This window comes from Parathielavia appendiculata, assembly GCF_033297405.1.
Source record: "Parathielavia appendiculata strain CBS 731.68 unplaced genomic scaffold N657scaffold_2, whole genome shotgun sequence".
Taxonomy (NCBI): domain Eukaryota; kingdom Fungi; phylum Ascomycota; class Sordariomycetes; order Sordariales; family Chaetomiaceae; genus Parathielavia; species Parathielavia appendiculata.
The window spans coordinates 1,746,917-1,764,674 of record NW_026944221.1 but is presented as its reverse complement, the minus strand read 5'-3'; the positions used below and the strand labels follow the sequence as shown (position 1 = coordinate 1,764,674).

The following is a 17,758-nucleotide window of genomic DNA, read 5'->3' as shown; positions in this document are numbered from 1 at the left end:
CCACGCTGACTAAGGTGCCTTATCAGACGAGGAACCAGCTGGAACTGAGATCAGACGAGCAGGCTGTCGTAGGAGGCGCTGTGTATTGCGGTCACTGTTCGAATATTGGCTTGGGGGCGCTGGATGACTGGCTCTCATCTGGTTTTGACCTTTGGCGGAGCAAATTTTACGGTGATCGTGCCTGCGCTTGTTGTTTATGGTGTCTAGACGGAGCAACCATGCGCCAGCACGCGCGGAAGTGGGACGCAGAGCGTGCATCTCTCATCAAACAGGCACAGCTTGTCGAGATTGGACGATGCCCGCCGTGGATGCGTTGCACCCAAGCAACCATGGGTTTTGTTGACCTGAACTTCATCTCTGGTCACTGGCCTGGGGCGCTTGTTAGCACGGTACGGAAGCGTGGTCAGCATTTCTCCTCTAAGGTACCTTATCAGGCGACCAATCTCCTCTAAGGTCTCGTACAAGTACATTCAGCTGGAAGAACTGGAATATCCTGTTCTGATTTTGATTTCTGCCTCCTAGGTACTGCGCCTTCTATCACTCCGTACCTTCTCCTGTTTCTTTCATCATCCGTTGCGTTTCCAGTTGCTGTTGAATCGAATCCTTGGTTGGGCCGGCCCCTCCGTGGAAGTCCAGCGCTAGCAGCCAGACAATGGGGACCTTGAACCTGGAACCTTGGCAGCAGATTGCAGCCCCGGTCAAGGCGATCCTCAGTCCAAAGGTGCACGGGCGATCCAGGACCAATCCAACCTGGGCTGCCTGGCGTTATCCAGCGAGATCAGGCCCAGGCGACCTCCACCCTTACAGGCCCACTCCAGCGGCAGGGGCCTTGACCTGGGACACCTTCCATGGTTGTTGTCATTGCACCCGTCTCTAGTTTCATTTTGCAGAGTGCGAATGTGGTTTGGCCGGTCGCTGTAACTAACATTCTCCTGTGTCTATTGTTGCTTACCTCTGGCCGCAGTTCCAACCTCTTCCACTCTTTTTGTACCTACTTTGGCCTTCACTTTTCTGCTTTGACGGCGTTGTCAGGGCGGCATCCCCTCCTTTTCAGCTTAGTTTTTTGGCGATGGTCCACTGAATTGCGACTTCCCAGGTCGCGCCTTGGAACAAGCTCTGGCTTGTTTTCCTGGCAAAACAGACGCTGCGTTGCTTCTTCCCCAGATCAGAGAGAGAGAAGGTGTGTGCCCAGGCCAACGGCTGCGGCTCCGTCCCATCTTTTCGCAGCTGATCTACACCCAATTGCAGCTTGTCCGCGAGAACAAAACGGAGACGACTGGCAACCAAGTAGCAACGCCATTGTTGTGGACCGTGTCGCCGAGGACTGGCTGCTGCCCGCAGCGCCGCCGACCGAAACGCCAACGCCGACCTTACCGTGTCCCTCTCCCCCAACATTACCGAACCCGGCCCGTTCGAATTGGTCGGCTGCGTCGAGTTTTTCCCACCGTATTGGAAAGGGCATTCGAGGTCGAGCGTGGTCGCTCGATTCTCCGGTCGGGCGTTCCAAAGCTGCGACTGCAAAACGCGCCTGCAGCGCTTCGCATTCCACAACCCTCGCAGCTCGGCATTTTCTGCCCCGAAAAGTCCCCTTCTCTTTGTGATGCCCTGACGATGCGAATCACGACTCTCACGATTACCGAATTCCCGTTCGCCCCTCTTATCTTCCACGGCTGCTTGCCGTAGACTCAATCGCCCGCGGCCAGGATGCAAGCCGTGCCGAGTGTAAGTCTAAGTTCCCTTGTTGGGCCTTGGGCAGCAACCCAAACCGAGGATACAACGGAAGCTTGGCTGGACTGGATTTGTCCTCTTCCATCCAACACCTGAATAGTCCGGGAAGAATGCCATACGTTCTGCCCTCGAGCATCTTCACATCTCCTCTGGCAGTATGGAGCAGTCCATGTTCTCAAGCGATGCTAACGTTTTGGTCTGCAGCTCGTGGGAACCGGCACTGCTGCCGCCGCCGCAGCCGTCGGTCTCGTCTTTGGGCAGCCTCTCGAGCCCGAGATGCTGTGGTCCAGCCCGATCCAGCATAGATTCCCCGCCGATTACGATGGCTTTCGAGCCCAGCCTGTCCCTCCCCGCCCCAGCACAAGCGCCGCTGCCAATTATTATTCCGGGCCTTCTCCGGCGGAGGACTTCCCCTACTCCTCCTTCCGCCAACTCGCCGACGCAGCTCCCGGGCCTTTGACTTCGCACCCACTAAGTCCGACAAGCCCGACGACTGTGCCACGGCCGCTTACTGGGGTTTCAATCTCGTCGCCCAGATTCAGCAGCAGGAGGCACTCGTTCGTACGCCCAGGCGATCTGGCATCGCAGCCCATAGCGGAGACTGCGAGGGACTCTGTCTCATCAAGAGATTCTTGGATACGGCGACTGTCACTTCGGCCATTGTCACAGCATGGAAGTCGGAGATCGAGCATGGGCCCAGACTCATCGTCTGTAACCCTCTCGCACGGCTCCGGCGTCCCGATGCTCGGTCAATCGCCCAGCTATAATACCGGCCCAAATAAGTTGGTCAAGAGAGCAACGTCCGGGCAAAACGGAGCAGTTGGGGGCATGACACGGCGAAACTCCAAGTCGCAGGTGCTGACTCTCCGAAGACCTGCGACCAGTCACCAGCGGTCCGCCACTTTGCAACAGTTCCACCTCCAAGGTACTTCTGCCGAGCCGCTCTCGCCGGACTTCTCTATTTTCCCGGACAATCACAACCCATCGCCGACCTCGCCAGTTTTCCCGACCGCGGTAGATAATGCTCCACCTTCAGGAAAGTGGACTTCATTCTTCCACGCTCGCCGCTCAACCTCATACGGACGAGAGGTTCCAGGGTTACCACCTGGAAACAGTCCTCTCTATAACATATTTCCCCGGAGGAGGGTGTCCTTAGCGTCGGGCCATGTTTACCGAGCATACCTTACCAAGCCGAGTGATATCATCGATATTTCCGAGCAAAGAGATGGGCCCGGGATGGCCCAAGATCAGGGTGTTATCGAGGAAAAGCAAGGAAGCTCTCACTCTGCCAGCGACCCTTCCGATTCGATCGACTCCACGTCTGATCGGCCTCCGAGGAGATCGCTTTCGATGCATTTCAATTCAGCCAGCCAGTGGATTTCAAGGACCGGAAGTGCCCGGCGTCCCAGGCGGAGTACTATCGACTCAAAACCAGGGGGAGGCCGCTATCTGCCCGAACCTGGCGCTGCGCAGCGTGACCAGACTCAGCCCCCAGTGCAACCGAGACTTGTACAAATTCGTGCGAGTTCTGGACAGCAACCGGATTCGGAATCGAAACCTGCTGACCTGCCGCGAACCCGCAAGAGAAACTCATCGTCTCCCTTGCCACCCTCTAACCGCTTGTCCAGTTTTAACATCGACGTTACGCGCATCGGGCTCCCGACACCTCCCTCAACAGGCCCCTCAAGATCCGTTCATGGTCCCATCAACTACTCGCAAGCCTCTTCTACCACTACCCACAGCCGAGGACCCTCGGGCGAGCGGTCTGCGACTCTTGCCGGCTCGGATGTATCGGCACGTGACGCTGCTTCTGGGGACGATGAGGACACCGACTTCAGGAGCGATGGCATGTATGACTCTTTCCGCACTGGGGCTTCCTCGAGCCGAGTGAGGTCCGTCGAGACGCCGTTAGAGTCCATGTTTGATGACTCGCCCCCTGGCACCGCGAGTAATGGCAGGGCCAAGCGACTGTCGATCCAAGAAATGCTCGGGCGCTCTTGGGATGGCGAAACAAAGATTACTGAGGAAGACGAGGGCATCCCAACCCCAATCAGGCCCGCACATTTCGTTGATGCGGCCGAGTTCGAGCCTCAGGGCCGGCACCCCGATAATTTCAAGTTTGACGCTGCGCACGGCTTGTCCGTGGCCGACAGCCACTTTGGACGATTATCTTTTGACGATGATGACGATGATGACTGGCCACGAGATGACGATAATACCCTTAGCAACCATCTTTCACCCCCGAGCTCGACCAACTCTCGCCGCGTCAGCCCCACATTACGACACGCCCTCCGGAACATCAGTGGCAACGGGAGCCATTGTCTTGGGGGGGACAGCATGAGCGACAGGCCCCGGAGCAACATCTTCGACTGGTCTGAGCCGTCAGCCCATGATAAGTTTGACACCGACATGCCGCGGCCCAAGACGGTACACGGGAAGCAAGAGTTGGACTTGAGGGGAGGCCGTTCCACGAGCCGGAAGTTGCCCGGTGCTGCCCACATCCGAAGCCAGAGTGTGCCAGTTGTCCCTGATCCTACGGATGGCTCGAAACCGGCGCCCAAGTTTGGGACCTGGGGTTTGGGGACCAAGACCGCCAGCGAGGACTGGGATGATGACTTCGAGTTTGATGGGGAAGAAGCAGCGGTTTGCTCGCCTGGAGGCAAGGATTCGGCTACGAGCTTCTCTATGGTGGTCCCTGCTTCCATTCAGGCGACGCAACCAAGCGTGAGAGCCCATTCGGGCCAGATCCGCGAGTTGTCACTGCTCGTCAACGATCTCAAACGGTTATGCCGGCATGGCAAAGAGCTCGATATCCTCCGAGGGCCGATGGCAACAAAGTGGGCAGAGGCGGAGAGCATCATTGCTTTGGCGTCCCCGGACGAGGAAGATGATGATGACCTGAGCTGGGCCAAGTCGTCCATGGATTTGGACCGGTCAAAGGTCGATGATCGCTTCCAAGAAGAAGGATTTGATGGCCCTTTCTTCGACCATACAGATGACCCGTTCGCGTTCCCAGAGCCTGAGATGTCTAAAACAGCTGTGGTGCGGGAGCGGCATAGCCCCCGGCGGCGATCTGTATTTTCGCCTGAAGATGACATCTTTGGCAACTGGCCGCTCACCGAGGGAACGACAACCCCTGCTAGACCGCGTACGCCTAGCAGATGCTCGAGTCCTAGTCGGAACTCCACGATCATCTCCACGGTGATTGAGGCCATGAAGCAGCAACGGAAATCCGCCTCAGACCGGGTCAAGAGCCCGGCGCCCAAGCCCACCCACAACACGGAACTCTTCTTCGACACCAACAGCCTCCAGGAATTGGTCAAGCGAGCCGGACAGCTCCGTGATTCGCTCTCGGACGCCGTCCGCAGGGCGGAGTTGCTGACGCAGAGCCCCGCCGGAACGCCCCGGCGCGAACGGCACTCTCGTCACCAGAACCCTGACGGAAGTCCCGCGTTTACGCGTGTCTTTGTCGAACCGGCTTCGAGCCCGCCGAGACGCCTCCCCAACAGTCACAGCACCACCTCGATCTTGAGCAGAGCATCGGTGGAGTCGCCGCGCATGCAGATGATGACTGTTAGCTGACAGATCAGATGGACGTCGGACTGACACGACAACCCCATCGAGCAAGTTGGGTTTCATTCCTTGTTAGTTCTTTTTCTACAAGAAAAGCACTCGATATCCCAATCCACTGTATATGTACGAATATTTCTCCTCCTAATGTTCACGGGCATGGCTGCTTGCATAACGGAGAGTTGTTGGTCTTTTGAGCAAGAAGAACGTACAGAAGGAAGAACTACGCTTACCTGAACTGTTTTCTTTATTGCATTGCCATGGCATTGTGTGGTCTGGTGTAGCTTCCGGCATGGTTGGCGGGTGACGTTGAAGTGGATTGACTGAAAAAAGGGGTGGCCAAGACAAAGCAAGTCAGTCGAGTGGAAGAGGGAACGAGCTGGTATGCATGCAAGCACACGATGCTGATGAGGTGGAGCAGGTGTGAGGAGAGCCCAATCGATTGTCGGTTGGTTGGCAGAGCTGCTGCTGATGGTTCAGTCGGCTGTTTTCTTCTGGTTTGGGTCTTTTTTCTTTTCTTGAACCCCTTTTCTCTACAAATATCGATCGATGACCGCACTGAACTGGACTTGTGATAATGGCAAGTGGCACAATAAGCATGGCATGGCTTGGTTTATAGCATGGCGCACAATATGTGTGTCTCTGTGTGTATGGACTGCTACTTTCCTTACCTGCTCCCCCTGTTCCCTGTTCTGGTTCTCCTGTTCATGGTGGTTTGCGATGCCTTGGGGGATACACAAAATGCCGACTGTTTCCCTTTTCTCTTATTGACATTTGTACTGTGCTTGGCTTTCTGCCTGGAACATGGAGGACAGAGCACGGGTGATACGGACGATGACAGGGCGAGGGAGCCTTGCGTAAGGTGCCAGTTCGCCAGTGAGGAGGATGTTGAGAGGTTACAAGCATGGCTGCGGTCGGCCTGGGCTGGGCACCTGTCGTGAGACACTGCAATTGGCAGCTTTCTGGTGTTGTCTCTCTGTATGATGTGTTGTTTCATCACTTTCGTTTTCATTCAAGGGTTCTGTCTACTTCGGCACGTTATGCTCCTTTCCGTGTCATTGTCACAGCGCTGGGGTCATTTCACTTAGTAGAGTTCATGTGTTGCTTCCCGGATACGTAAGTAATTAATGATTGTTGATTAGGGCAATATAGGAAAGGATAGAATTCTTAGTGATGAAAATGGGCAGATTTTCAGATGCTTCGGCTGTCAGGATTGTGATGATCTACACGTGTATGTATTTGTTATGGCAAGGCCGCAAGTGACCGAGGCACTTAAATGAGGCAATCTGGTTTGGCTTACTGAATTCGCATCTCATTGCAGACTTGTAGTCGCCTGTACCTGAGCATGAAGGCAGGATGGGACAACATGCTCCATCACACAACCATGTCCTGGAGTGCCTACTCATCGCCAGAATGTCTGGTTCCGGACACATTCAAGGGCGCTTGCTTGGGTGGGTACGTTGGGTAGTAGATACAGATACACTTAAGGGCCATGAGCCGAGAAACGAGGGCTTTGTCCGACACACGGGGCATCGACATGAACTTTTGGCACGGCACAGGGGCAAGCTATTTACGCAAGCATATCCGAACCTAAATAGATAGTTGAATCAAGGCCATTCATCCGCGTCCTACACACACATTGGGAAACAGTGAACGAAAAAATGAAATCTTTTGTACCACCCTAAGCGAATAGAAAGAATACGCTAATCCCAGGCTCAATCATATGACAGCAGGCATCTGAACTAAGACAGGAATGTCACGGAAAGAAGCCCAGGGAAACCCCTCCTCGATGTTGAGCGATCATCGAGGGATATCATGTCATTCCAGAAAGCAAAGCAACCGCAAAGCATCCATGATTTACTCATTTGCACCATGCGCAAGAGCAATGTTCCTCCAATGATCACGCTCAGCCTCGAGCTTCAAAATTTTCTCCTCAAGTTCCTCAAGACGCTGGGCCTTGCGCTCGCGCGACTTGCGGGCAGCAAGAGTGTTGCGGGCGCGCTTCATGGCAACCACATCGCTCGGGTCCTCGACGATGATGGGGGGTAGGGGCTTGTCGCGACGACGGGAGTTAACCCCAGCAATCGAGGACGGACGACTTGAAGGTGGTGAGGCACCAGAGGACTTGCGACGGTGGCCCAATGCCGCTGCAACCTCGAGGTCCTCCGACTTCGAGGCGGGCGACTGTTCAGCGCCGGTAGGCTTCAAAGCAGTCTCTGCGCGGGGCTCAGTCGGAGGGAACAGCGGGAACCAAGCGTCAGTCGAGCCAGTGTCGAAATCGCCGCTTCCAAAACTGGGAGACACATCATAGCAGTCGCCAAACTCGGGCGACTCGTTGTAAATGGACGGCGACGTCAAGGCGGTAAGAGCTGTTGAGTTGGGTGCTGACATGAACGGCTCCTGGATTAGGAGATCCTGCGGCGAAACAGTGCCCATGTTGGTTGTCGAGCTGGAAGCACTGCCGCTCAGGTCGAACACGCTCTGGAGGGCTGGCGAGGAATACGCCGTGGCCGAAGCACCACCCTCAAAGGTGGTGAAGTCGTCCAAGTCAAGATCTGACGTCCGGCGTGAGCGTTGTGATCGCGCCGGCAGGGAGTGCGTGCCAGAGCAGTGCTTACCTTGGATGTTCATCTTGCCTCGTGGTATGTTACCAGTGCTTTGCGAGAACAGGGGGACAGGCGGGCGCGTGGTCCGGTTCTGCTTCTGCGAGTTCAAAGCGACTGATGAGGCGGGGGCAGATGAAGCGTAGAACTGATGCTGGTTCTGCGCAAGGGAGCTAAACCGATTGGTGAATGCCGAAGAAGTCGTTTGGTGCCCAATAGCCTGGATGATGCTAGCAACACGCTGATTCGGCAGAGACGGCGAGGTCGAAATCTGCTGGGGGGACAGCGGCTGGTGACGATGTTGCTGATTCAAATTTACACCTCCGTTGGTGGAAGGTTGCGAGACAGGGCGATTAGGTTGACGGTGTTGCTTGATCGGCTGATCGAACAAGACAAAGTCCTGTTGATTGGGGGGCAGATTCAGGTGCTGAAGTTGCTGTTGATGCGCGGATGGTGCCGGCAGACTCGAGGAACTGGAGGGAAGCCATGTTGACTGATTTGAATCCGTGGTGAAGACTGGAAAGCCTTGGCCGGGAATGGCGGCGGTAATATAAGAAGAACTTGAGCGCGAGCTGGGAAGCAGAGTGCTGAAGTTCAGTTCAACCTTTGCAGGAAGAGCTGAAGGGGTGGGTTGAGAGGGGAGAGAGCTGTTAGAACTTGTGGAAGAAATTTTGACGACCCTGCGGGAGCAAGTCGGGAGACCGGGGAAGGTGGGGTGCTTTAACGCATCTTGATGGATGTCCTCGATGCGTATTGTGTTCTTGTGTGGGAAGTTTTGGGGTTGGAGGAGAGAAAGAGAAAGCAGCGAAAAAGTGGGCGGCGGAAGTCTTTTTAATCAGGCAGCAAAAGTCCGCAGCAAGGCACGGAGCCAGGCGAACTGCCTTCCCAGGTTGCGGCGCCGTTTGATTGGTCGCGTGTCGCGGGCAGCCGCAAACGGAAAGTGTGAGTCACACCTCCCGCGCGTCCCAGTTCCAGAAATCACCCCACACCCACTACTACTTCCCACAATCGCAAATGCAAGGCAGAAGAAACAGTTGCGTTGAGACAATCTCGAGAGCGCGGAACTGGTGGACTTGATTTCAAAGTTCTGGAGATACATTCCATTGCAAATCTTGAGTCTGACCCTCTACCTTCTGCGGACGGCCTTGAGCGTAAACCAGGGTATTTGAAGGTCGATTCGCCTTGCGACCTACCTCTGTGCCTGTTTCGTGGCTTTGGGTTTTCTGTAGCCGTCCGTTTGCCGGAAATCCAGGTTCAGCACTGCCCCACCAATATGTCCCATCTTCGGCAGCTCATCCAATAAGACGAGAATCGAAGAGAGGATCCCCACACGATAATTCCGGCTACGAGGGCATTCGGACGGGCTTACGCCGGCGGCACGGAACAGCCCTCCAAAGGGCGCGACATGTACATACAATGCCAGCTTCAAGCAGGCAGGACATCGGCCGGCTGCGCGCGGCCTTCGAGATTTCGGTGCACAACGGAAACTGGCCACATGGCTTGGAGAGAAGCACAGATCAGGTTCGCCAGACGACAAGGGCGGTCCGGATGGACACGTTCATCGCATCCTTTGATGGAGAGAAGGCCACGAATTCCTAATTTCGGTCGCTCGGTCGCTCGGTCGCTCGGTCGTCGCCATGCCAGCCTCCGCGGCTCCCGTCCTCACTACCTATCGGACACGCAAGATCTTGCGAAGCGAACTTGAACTCCCAGTGTAATTACCGGCTAGTACACATTGATCGTTCTGCGGGCGGGTAACGTTACGGAGGGCCGTGAAAGCCGAAACGCTGCGCGAATATTGGCTCTTCTTCCCATCCGATCCGACCATGTGCCAACGACCAAGGCCAGAATCCTGCTCTTGCATCTCGCTGTGGGCACCCAGACAGTTTCCTGTTCTGAGCCGTCAGCCCTATTCGTACCGGGCACATCGATTGTGCACGGCCTCAGCCACCAGATGTCCAGTTTACGATCGCCATATTTCCCTCGGACAAGCGATTGGTCGCGGAGCACAACAGTCTTCAGCAGTTTTTTGACGGACAGGGTCTCTTTGCATTGTCGAATCAAAAAGCTCAATTGGAAAAGCAGATGTCGATGTTGCAATTGAGTAGTTGACTCAATCGGCCAGACTGACCCACAGCCCTTGGGCACGCTCCTTGGCGTCAGTTTGAGGCATTTGTGCATCGACCAGATATTGGCGTTGTTTGGAAAGGAATCCATCGGTGGCCTGTGGTCTTTGCAATACGAGGCGAGGTAGGGCTGCTTGCAGGGGCGGCTTCTCCAATTCACCAGAGCAACACCGTGAGGAGACTTGGTTGGTGAGTCGGGAGTTACAGTTGGCGTTGGTTTCCGAGCCATGCCGACGCTGACCGGAGCCTGTTCCGGGCCCGTTTCCGGACTCGCGCGACGCACCATGGAGTCCCGAACGGCCCGGTCAAATGTCTCCCGTTCCGGCTTGGTTGCTGTACATGAAAGCAGGGGACTGGCAACGTCTCATGGCTGAAGATGAGGCTTGGACTCGGCATGTGACTGAACCTGCCAATTCAATAACCTTACTGCCGACATTGGCCATACGAGCCTTTACACCAGTAACTCTACCAAATCCCTTATTCCCCAATACCCTGCGTATCATCAGTCCATCCAAAATCAAGCCTGTCCGAGGAACATTTCTGAATACCAACTCCGAATGTTGTACACCATCAATCGAACACAGTCCAGTGCCCTCTCACCAATCTCAGAATCACACATTATACCAAGATACCACACTATAATGTCAACTGTCCGGCGCGCTCCGGGGCGCATCCGTCCGGTTATTGAACCTCTTGCAACGGCGCCCGTTGCTCAGCTCTATCGGCAGGGTGCCTCAGTGATGTCGGCGACGTTGGGTCCAATGTATCTTTCATGATCTCATTCTTCCTCCTGACCGCCTCCCACGTACGGTCGTTGTTCCACGCTGCTTCGACCGCTTCCTTCAACCTGATCAACAGTGTCAGCTCTCCGAAATTTAAGCCGGGACAATCCGGAAACGGTTCAAACGGTCAAAACACACATGACGGGGTCAAGAGAAACTCGGTTGAACTTACCACTCCTTCCACTGATCCGTCCCGGGCATCGCGCCGCTCCTCTCGACCCAAGCGCCATGCTTGGTCTCGCGTATTGCGTACCACAGCGTCCTCGTGAAGCTCGGCGTGCCCTCCCGCGGATTATCCGACGTCGTCTCGTCCGCCCACTTCGCATCCTCGGGCGTGACGTCCCTCACGTCGTACCGCCCCAGATCCCAGAAATATTCCTGTGGCAGCAGCCCCATGAGCCAGTACAGGCCGTTAAGCAGGATGTACGACGAGCCGATAAATACCTGGCTATTCCACATGCAGTTTCCCAGCAGCACCACCGACACCATGAGCAGCACCATGCCCAGCCCCATGAACGCCCGGTGGTATTTCGTACTCACGTACCGGCACTCCTCGGTGCCCGAGTACAACTCGCGCGCAACCTCCTCGGTGCATTTGATGAGTAGAAAGGCGCCTTCGCGCGTGCGGATGACGACGTCGCCGCGGGGCACCTTGTTGGTGGTGCGGCGGTTCATGAGGATCGGCCGCCACAGCGAGGCGTAGCAGACGACGGTTCCGGCGAGCGCGATGCAGGCTATGGCGACGATGGCCGTGCCGTCGTTCCACATGGCAGCCGCTATGATGATGGTGATGGTGAGCAGGAAGGAGAAGATGGATAGGATGTGTACTGGCGAGTAGTACGCGGGCGGGACCGCGTACCGCTCTTCCGAGTTGACCATTGTTGGGTTGGTGAGCATGTCGCTGAACCGCTCGGATAGAGTCTGGGTACGGGGCAGAGGGGTGAGAGGATCGGGTGGAGGTGAAGGTGAGGTCGAGATGGGGACCATGGGGTGTTGACCGCGCTCCGGGTCAGCGTCGGCGTCGGGGGCGACGTGAACATGAGGTCCGCCATTGCTGGCTTCGTCTTCCTCCTTCCTTCTCATACGTCCCCACAGCGTTTGTAAGGCGTCGGTCACTCTCGCAATCAACCTTTTCTTCACGTTGGCACTCACAGCAACTGGCCGCCTCGCCGTTAGGTGCGTATGCTTGATCTCCAACACCTTGAAAGCAAACGGCTTAAGGTCGTCAAGCGGGTGCATGATATTGGCAAAGAACCCCACAGTGTCCAGCACGACGCCCCCGTAAACTCCCGCCATCTTGGCCGTGTACTCGGGCATGCGCTGCGGACGGGCGGGGCGCAGGAGAGCCTGCGGTGCCGGGATGATGCGCGGCAGCAAGCAGAGGGAAGAGGCGGTTAGCGTTTGGGCATGTTCGGCCACCGACGACTCGCCGATGACGGCGAGCAGGGTGATGACATCGAAACGCCAGCCCGGCAGGTCTTGGCGGCCCCAGGGGAACCTGTCTGGTTGTCAGTGGAGGTGGTTTGCTATATGGGAGCGAATGGAGACCTACCATGCGAAGGGACCAGTGGGGCCAGCCTCCTGCTCCGCCATGTCGAGGAAGGAGAGGAGGTGCAAGGAGCGGGGATATAGAATATGTTATTCCCCTGTTGCGGCTCCCCGTCCCTCAGGGGGCTGACTTCGGGACGACGGCTCGTAAGACTCCTGAGCTCCTTCGATTTGTCCGAGAGTCGTCTTGCTGACGGGAGCTCGATCTCTTGGCGCTCGCTGGCGTTGCAATAGCCCTTCTCGTAGGCAGATTGGTCGCAGTAGTGTGTCTTAAGGAAATACAAACCAGGTACGTAGTACCGAGCTTGATTTATAAGGAGAGCAGACGTAAACAGGAAGGGCGATATCTCTCTTTTCTTTGTTGGATATCAAACCGACTCAAATAACTCTCAGAATAAGACTTGAGAAGAGTGGAAACCATGAGTAGATGGATTCTGCAGCCCCTGGAGATTTCAAGTGGGTAGGCGCCTTGTACCGACAGGGGGTTTGCGACCCCATGAGCTGTGGTTCGCCAGCGCTATCACACGGCTCAGCGAGGCCCAGTTGAACATCCATGACTGATAGAAAGAGAACGCCCTGCAGCATCGTCGGGTTACACAGGCACCGAGCCCCGCAAGGCTCTGAGCACTCTGCGTCAAATCCTTCTTGGTTGAGAGAAATAAATGGAAGCGGCTGAAGGCGACTTGTAAAAAGGGGCAAAGAAAAAAAGTCAAGGATGAAACAAGAGAAAAAGGAGGAGACAAAGAGAAAAATAGGCGCGAGAAGGGGATGTTGAAATTCAAGACACGAGCTCCCTACATCACGTCTCCTTCTGTATCCGAGCTGCCCGAAAACCAATCCAGCCCCCTTCTGTAAGCCACAGGAGAGAATCGTCTGAAATCAAGATCAGACAACCCTTGACCCTCTCTATTCATCGCATGTGTTTGTGAAAAGAACAAAGTATTCTGTGTCCGTCATAACTCATCAGAACCGACATGAGACCAAAGAAAACCCCAGCGCATCAGAAGGAGCGAGGGAAGTATCAACGGAAGCAAAGTCGCCACCAGGTTCCCATCGGGACTCCGCTCTCCTCCCTGAATGAAACTCAAAGGCTGGATGGCCCTACAGGAGGCTTATGAAGTCCGACGTCTGCCTCGGCGGCCATGCTGCCAGCGTCATCTTTGATGGTGAACTCTCCGTTGACGATCTTATCGCAGAACTCGTTCCACCTCTCCTCCCATGCTTTGCGAACCTCTTGCATCAGCTCGGGCTCCATGCAGGAGTGCTCGATGCTCCACTCGGCCAGCTGGCGAAGGCCGTGGAGCGTCATGTCGGATTTGCCGGCCATGATTTGGTAGAAGTCGTGTGAGAGGCGGGATCTGTGGGTAGAAGGAGCATGGTAAGCAACCAAGCCAGTATCAGGTCAGAAGAGGGCGATATGAACGCACCGAAACAGAGTTCCGTTATCCGTGCTGATGGTGCATGGCACATTGTTCGCCAAGAGGCTATATGCAGAATGGCCGCTGATCCGCGGCGTGAGGCCGAGGATTTCGTTGGAGATGGGGCAGACCTCGACGCAGACGTTGCGCTGTTTCATCTTGGCCATGACATACGGGTGACGCGGCAGGGCGAATCCGTGACCGATGCGCTTGGCTCCGAGTAATAAGGCGTCCATCAAATTCCCGTCGGTGTCGGTGCCAATGTCGAGCGTCTCGCCGCAGTGGAACAGAAATGGGATCTCCGTGTTGGCGGCCTTGCAGAGCGCTTGAAATTGAAGGAATTGCTTTCTAAAGAATTTCAGCGGTTTGCCTTCGCCCTCTTCCCCGACTAGGTCAAAACCTGTACGTGATCAGTGTCCGAACTAGGGGGTTCTGGATATGTCCAGCTTACCAGCAATGTACTTCGAAAACCTCTTATCCATCTTAAACTGGAAGCACTGTAACAGGGCCTCTCTGACTTGCTTCTCGTCGAAGGAGCGAGGTGTGCAGTAGATGACTTTGAGCCCCTTCACAACGTCCCGTTTGTGGCCCTTCTTGCCATTTTCGCCGTCCTCGCCATTCTCGCCATTCTGGAACTTCTCGTATTCCTCGATGATCAGGCGCATAATGCCGACGTTGTCTATTCGGTAGGAGCCGTCGTCCTTCCAGACTTGGTTTGATGACATGAAATTAGGCCTGATTTCGGCATACTGGATGTTTTCGGCAGCAAACTCCTTTAGACATTGCTGCGTGTACTTTCGATATGCTGTCTCGTAGTTGAAGAGGCCTTTCATCATCTGCGTCCTTGCGTTGAACTTTTCCCATGCACTGGAGTCATCGTCAGTGCGACCGAGCAGAGGGAGATCGGGAATACGCCACGAAGCAGACTAACCCTGTTTGTGTCTGTAGCAAGTTGTGGGCTTCCTCCTCCTGAAATACCAGCTTCCTTTGCAGCCAGTCAAGGGCCGCCTCCTCTTCCCCGGGATACGCCTTGAGGAACTGCTTGAACTGCATCACCTGGCCCTTTCCATACGTGGCGTCAAACGGATTCCCTCTTCCCCTTTCCTTCACTGCAGCCTCGTTCATTATGCTAAACTGTATTCTGCAGAGATGGAAGGCCTCAGCATGGACCAAGGGGGTGTCGCTCCAGATAAACATGCGCTCCTGGTCCTTTGCGATGCCCAGCAGGAAGCTGGGCACTAAGTTGGCATTAAAATGAATGTGCAGGTGGGCACCCTTGGGCATGGCCTGGCACAGGGCGAATAGCTGCGTCTGCTCGATGAGGTCGACGTTAGAGAGGAAGTGGTCGCCATAGAAGCGTTTGTGCTTCTGGCCGCCATAGCCGGTTCTCTCGGTGTCACGTTTGTTGTAGAAGCGCGCAATGTCGTTCTTCTTGAGATGTTGCAGCACCTCGTTGGCGGCGATCTCAGTTTTGCTTGCCTTCTTGGTGCAGGCATAGTCAAAACCCAGTGAGCCTTCGTGGAGGGTGCCTCGTTGGCGCAGGATATCGTATTCCTTCACCTTGTCTTCGGAATACGACACGAGCTTGCCATCCAACTCCCCAGAGAGCTCAAAGGGAGTTTCCAGTGAGACTTGGCATTTCCCCAGGACGTCCCGAAGATCGCAAAGGAAGTGCTCTGGAACCTCGAGGACTTTGTCAATGGCCGGATCGTCCTGTTTCGGCTGTTCCGGCACAACCTTGCTCCCGTCCTTTCCGGCATCCCCCCCTGGCACCTCGGGTGTCTTATCCGTGTGCGGAACAGCCATGACATCGTCCTGCTGTGGCAGTTCAGGTTCATATTGACCCATGTCCTCCACGAAAGCACTCCCTTGAACCTCGACGGGCATGCCAGTGGGTGGGGCAACGATGGTTCCGTCCTGCTTTGGCTGTTCGGACTCAACCTGGGCCCGTTCCTCCACGACACCATCCCCGACGACGAGCTTCTTGGCAAGCTGTTCGTTTTTCTCAAAAGGGCTGCTGCGGAACCGGTTAGCAATGAGCTGGAGCAGGCGGCGTCGGCGGGTTAGCTTGACAATGTCCGAGAGCGTTTGTTGGGGCTCTTCCGAAATTTTCTGAACATTTTGGTCGGAGTCAGCCGCATCCAGGCTGTTGGATCTGCCCATGTCTCGGCGAATGAGCCCTTCCACAGATTGCCGCGTGTGGCAGCTATCCGAGTAACGGCGGATGAAGTGATTTGAGAGAAAGGGCGATTGACGATGTAATTTTTACGGCGGACACGGGGCGAGCATTCAACGAGCAACAGCGCGCGTAGGTTCTCAGCATGAGGAATGACAGTTGGCGGCACAGTCAAGTCGCTGGGCCCGGGTAAGATTGCGAGGGTCATCCGATCCAGTTCGAGACGGTATCACGGGGATGGCGTTGAGTGCAAAGTTATTATGGGTTGGGTTCCTGTTGGCATGTCGTGCCTGACGGTGGCTTCATTTAGCCTTCAGACGTCGATGAACTGAGGCGACCTAGGCAATCTCGCATGGGAGCTGCGGCGCCAGAGGCTGCAGCTGTTGGTGTATCGTGGTTCTCATTCCGGCGTGACACTGCGCCGGCACCCTGCAAGGCCAACTCCGACCTTGTGGCTTGGCAGTCCAAAGGAAACGTACGGGCTGATTGGCTCCATTTTTTGTCCGTGCGCTGCCCCTGAGTAACTGCAAACATGGGATGGCCCACTTTTCCTTATAAGGCTGACTCGCGGTTCAACTTCCTTTGAACCGGCACAATGCATCTCATGAGGCGGGTCATAATGATCTGAGGCAGGTTTGCAGATCCTCTACAGTGGTGTCAACGTCGATGGACTATCCTCACTTTTTGCCTTACACGGAGCCCTCGGATGTCACGGCTGATTGATGACGGGAGCCTCAATTTATCACTTTGGCTGCTCGACCTCCTCGTCAGGGCCGAAGACACAAATCCCACAAATCCAATTCGATAGCGTGTACTAGCAGCATGAGTTCTCCCCAGGATTGCGAGATCAGAAAACAGGGTGCATCTTTTACTCAGGGTACATGCGGCGCTTAATGCCCGGGAGGGATGAAATTTCATAACCTTAAGACTTTCCTGTCGCTGTCGAAGGCTTTGCTAGCCCCGAACTGTCGCGCAACAATACCTTAGTAAGTGGCAGTTGACTGCGCCTTCTCCCGTCAAGAACAGAAATGCATTTGCGATCGGGCGCAGAGATCAGCGCAGGTGCGAGCCTTTCTGTGCATGTGCCAGTCGACATGATGAGACGTATCATCTGTTAGCGCAGGCCAAAAACAAGTATCTAAAAATCTTCCCCTCGACTACCCCTCCTAACAGGAGGTTCACTGGCAGATGGGCTGCATCATCGAAATTCTCAAAAGGGGCAGTCACCTGGGGTCAGTAAACTTTAGACAACCGTCAGTGTGGACGATACTAGACCCGGAGTCCGAGTCTCCTACTACAGATTTCTGGATCAGCTTGGAAGAACTCGAGGAAACGAGTCTTTCAAATGTCAACGACGTTGACTGGCATTTGCTTCTCAGCCATCGAATTTTGACTCCAGATTCCTGCTCTCACAGCCGACATTCCACTGCCAGTCACCTTGAGCGCTCGATGTTTCTGGCTCTAGATGCACCTGTGAATGCTCGAATCTGCCTTGCCGAGTACCAGAGCATGCTTCGCCAACAACGTGGTCTTTGTCTCTCCACGCAGACGGGGAACACAAGGACCTTGCATACGTATCCTTGAATGTTGGGGCCGAGCGTCGACCACAGGCAACGAACACATGAAACGCAACGAAGAACTTGCCAGCTTCGAGGCTGCCCTGGCCTTAAGTTCGGGGTCCATCTGTTGTTGACCGTCCGTGATAGATTACACAGGGAGTGGGACAATTCCAAGAAGCCCAAGCGAACAACCGCATGTGTCTAGAACCAGCGAGTACGGTAACCTGGAGACGGCGTGACGGCGCCCA

General features: G+C 55.3%; 6 protein-coding genes across 6 annotated transcripts; 2 read left to right on the top strand and 4 right to left on the bottom strand.

Moving 5' to 3' along the window:
• Window positions 1–731: 731 nt before the first annotated feature.
• On the top strand, window positions 732–1,820 carry N657DRAFT_203204 (uncharacterized protein). The gene has a single exon (XM_062786202.1). It carries the CDS (start codon window positions 849–851, stop codon window positions 1,599–1,601), a length of 753 nt encoding a protein of 250 aa, XP_062651059.1. The 5' UTR covers window positions 732–848; the 3' UTR covers window positions 1,602–1,820.
• On the top strand, window positions 1,705–5,310 carry N657DRAFT_653551 (uncharacterized protein; the record flags this gene model as incomplete). The annotated part of the gene is made up of 2 exons (XM_062794418.1): window positions 1,705–1,722; window positions 1,933–5,310. 2 exons carry the CDS (start codon window positions 1,705–1,707, stop codon window positions 5,308–5,310), a joined length of 3,396 nt encoding a protein of 1,131 aa, XP_062651058.1.
• A 1,845-nt stretch (window positions 5,311–7,155) lies between these two features.
• Window positions 7,156–7,929, bottom strand: N657DRAFT_677928 (uncharacterized protein; the record flags this gene model as incomplete). Its single annotated transcript, XM_062796027.1, has 2 exons — window positions 7,156–7,853; window positions 7,917–7,929. 2 exons carry the CDS (start codon window positions 7,927–7,929, stop codon window positions 7,156–7,158), a joined length of 711 nt encoding a protein of 236 aa, XP_062651057.1.
• A 2,779-nt stretch (window positions 7,930–10,708) lies between these two features.
• N657DRAFT_677927 (uncharacterized protein) lies at window positions 10,709–12,402 on the bottom strand (the record flags this gene model as incomplete). The annotated part of the gene is made up of 3 exons (XM_062796026.1): window positions 10,709–10,874; window positions 10,982–12,307; window positions 12,362–12,402. 3 exons carry the CDS (start codon window positions 12,400–12,402, stop codon window positions 10,709–10,711), a joined length of 1,533 nt encoding a protein of 510 aa, XP_062651056.1.
• Window positions 12,403–13,666: 1,264 nt separating this feature from the next.
• Window positions 13,667–16,375, bottom strand: N657DRAFT_661463 (Metallo-dependent hydrolase). Its single transcript, XM_062795096.1, has 4 exons — window positions 15,849–16,375; window positions 14,707–15,792; window positions 14,227–14,642; window positions 13,667–14,175 (listed from the first exon to the last, which is right to left on the bottom strand). Exons 1-4 carry the CDS (start codon window positions 16,157–16,159, stop codon window positions 13,760–13,762), a joined length of 2,229 nt encoding a protein of 742 aa, XP_062651055.1. The 5' UTR covers window positions 16,160–16,375; the 3' UTR covers window positions 13,667–13,759.
• Window positions 16,376–16,515: 140 nt separating this feature from the next.
• N657DRAFT_202876 (uncharacterized protein) lies at window positions 16,516–17,004 on the bottom strand. The gene has a single exon (XM_062786200.1). The coding sequence runs from the start codon at window positions 16,867–16,869 to the stop codon at window positions 16,609–16,611; it is 261 nt and encodes an 86-aa protein (XP_062651054.1). The 5' UTR covers window positions 16,870–17,004; the 3' UTR covers window positions 16,516–16,608.
• Between the last annotated feature and the right edge of the window lie 754 nt (window positions 17,005–17,758).

What these genes read in the sequence shown, in the direction of transcription:
- N657DRAFT_203204 (XM_062786202.1), top strand. Translation starts at nt 849, where the DNA reads ATGGTTGTTGTCATTGCACCCGTCTCTAGTTTCATTTTGCAGAGTGCG.
- N657DRAFT_661463 (XM_062795096.1), bottom strand. Translation starts at nt 16,159, where the DNA reads ATGACCCTCGCAATCTTACCCGGGCCCAGCGACTTGACTGTGCCGCCA. An exon ending in AACAAACGCTCTCGGACATT is followed by an intron (nt 15,793 to 15,848) that starts GTCAAGCTAACC and finishes CCGGTTCCGCAG; the next exon opens with CAGCCCTTTTGAGAAAAACG. An exon ending in GTTTTCGAAGTACATTGCTG is followed by an intron (nt 14,176 to 14,226) that starts GTAAGCTGGACA and finishes GATCACGTACAG; the next exon opens with GTTTTGACCTAGTCGGGGAA.
- N657DRAFT_202876 (XM_062786200.1), bottom strand. Translation starts at nt 16,869, where the DNA reads ATGAAATTTCATCCCTCCCGGGCATTAAGCGCCGCATGTACCCTGAGT.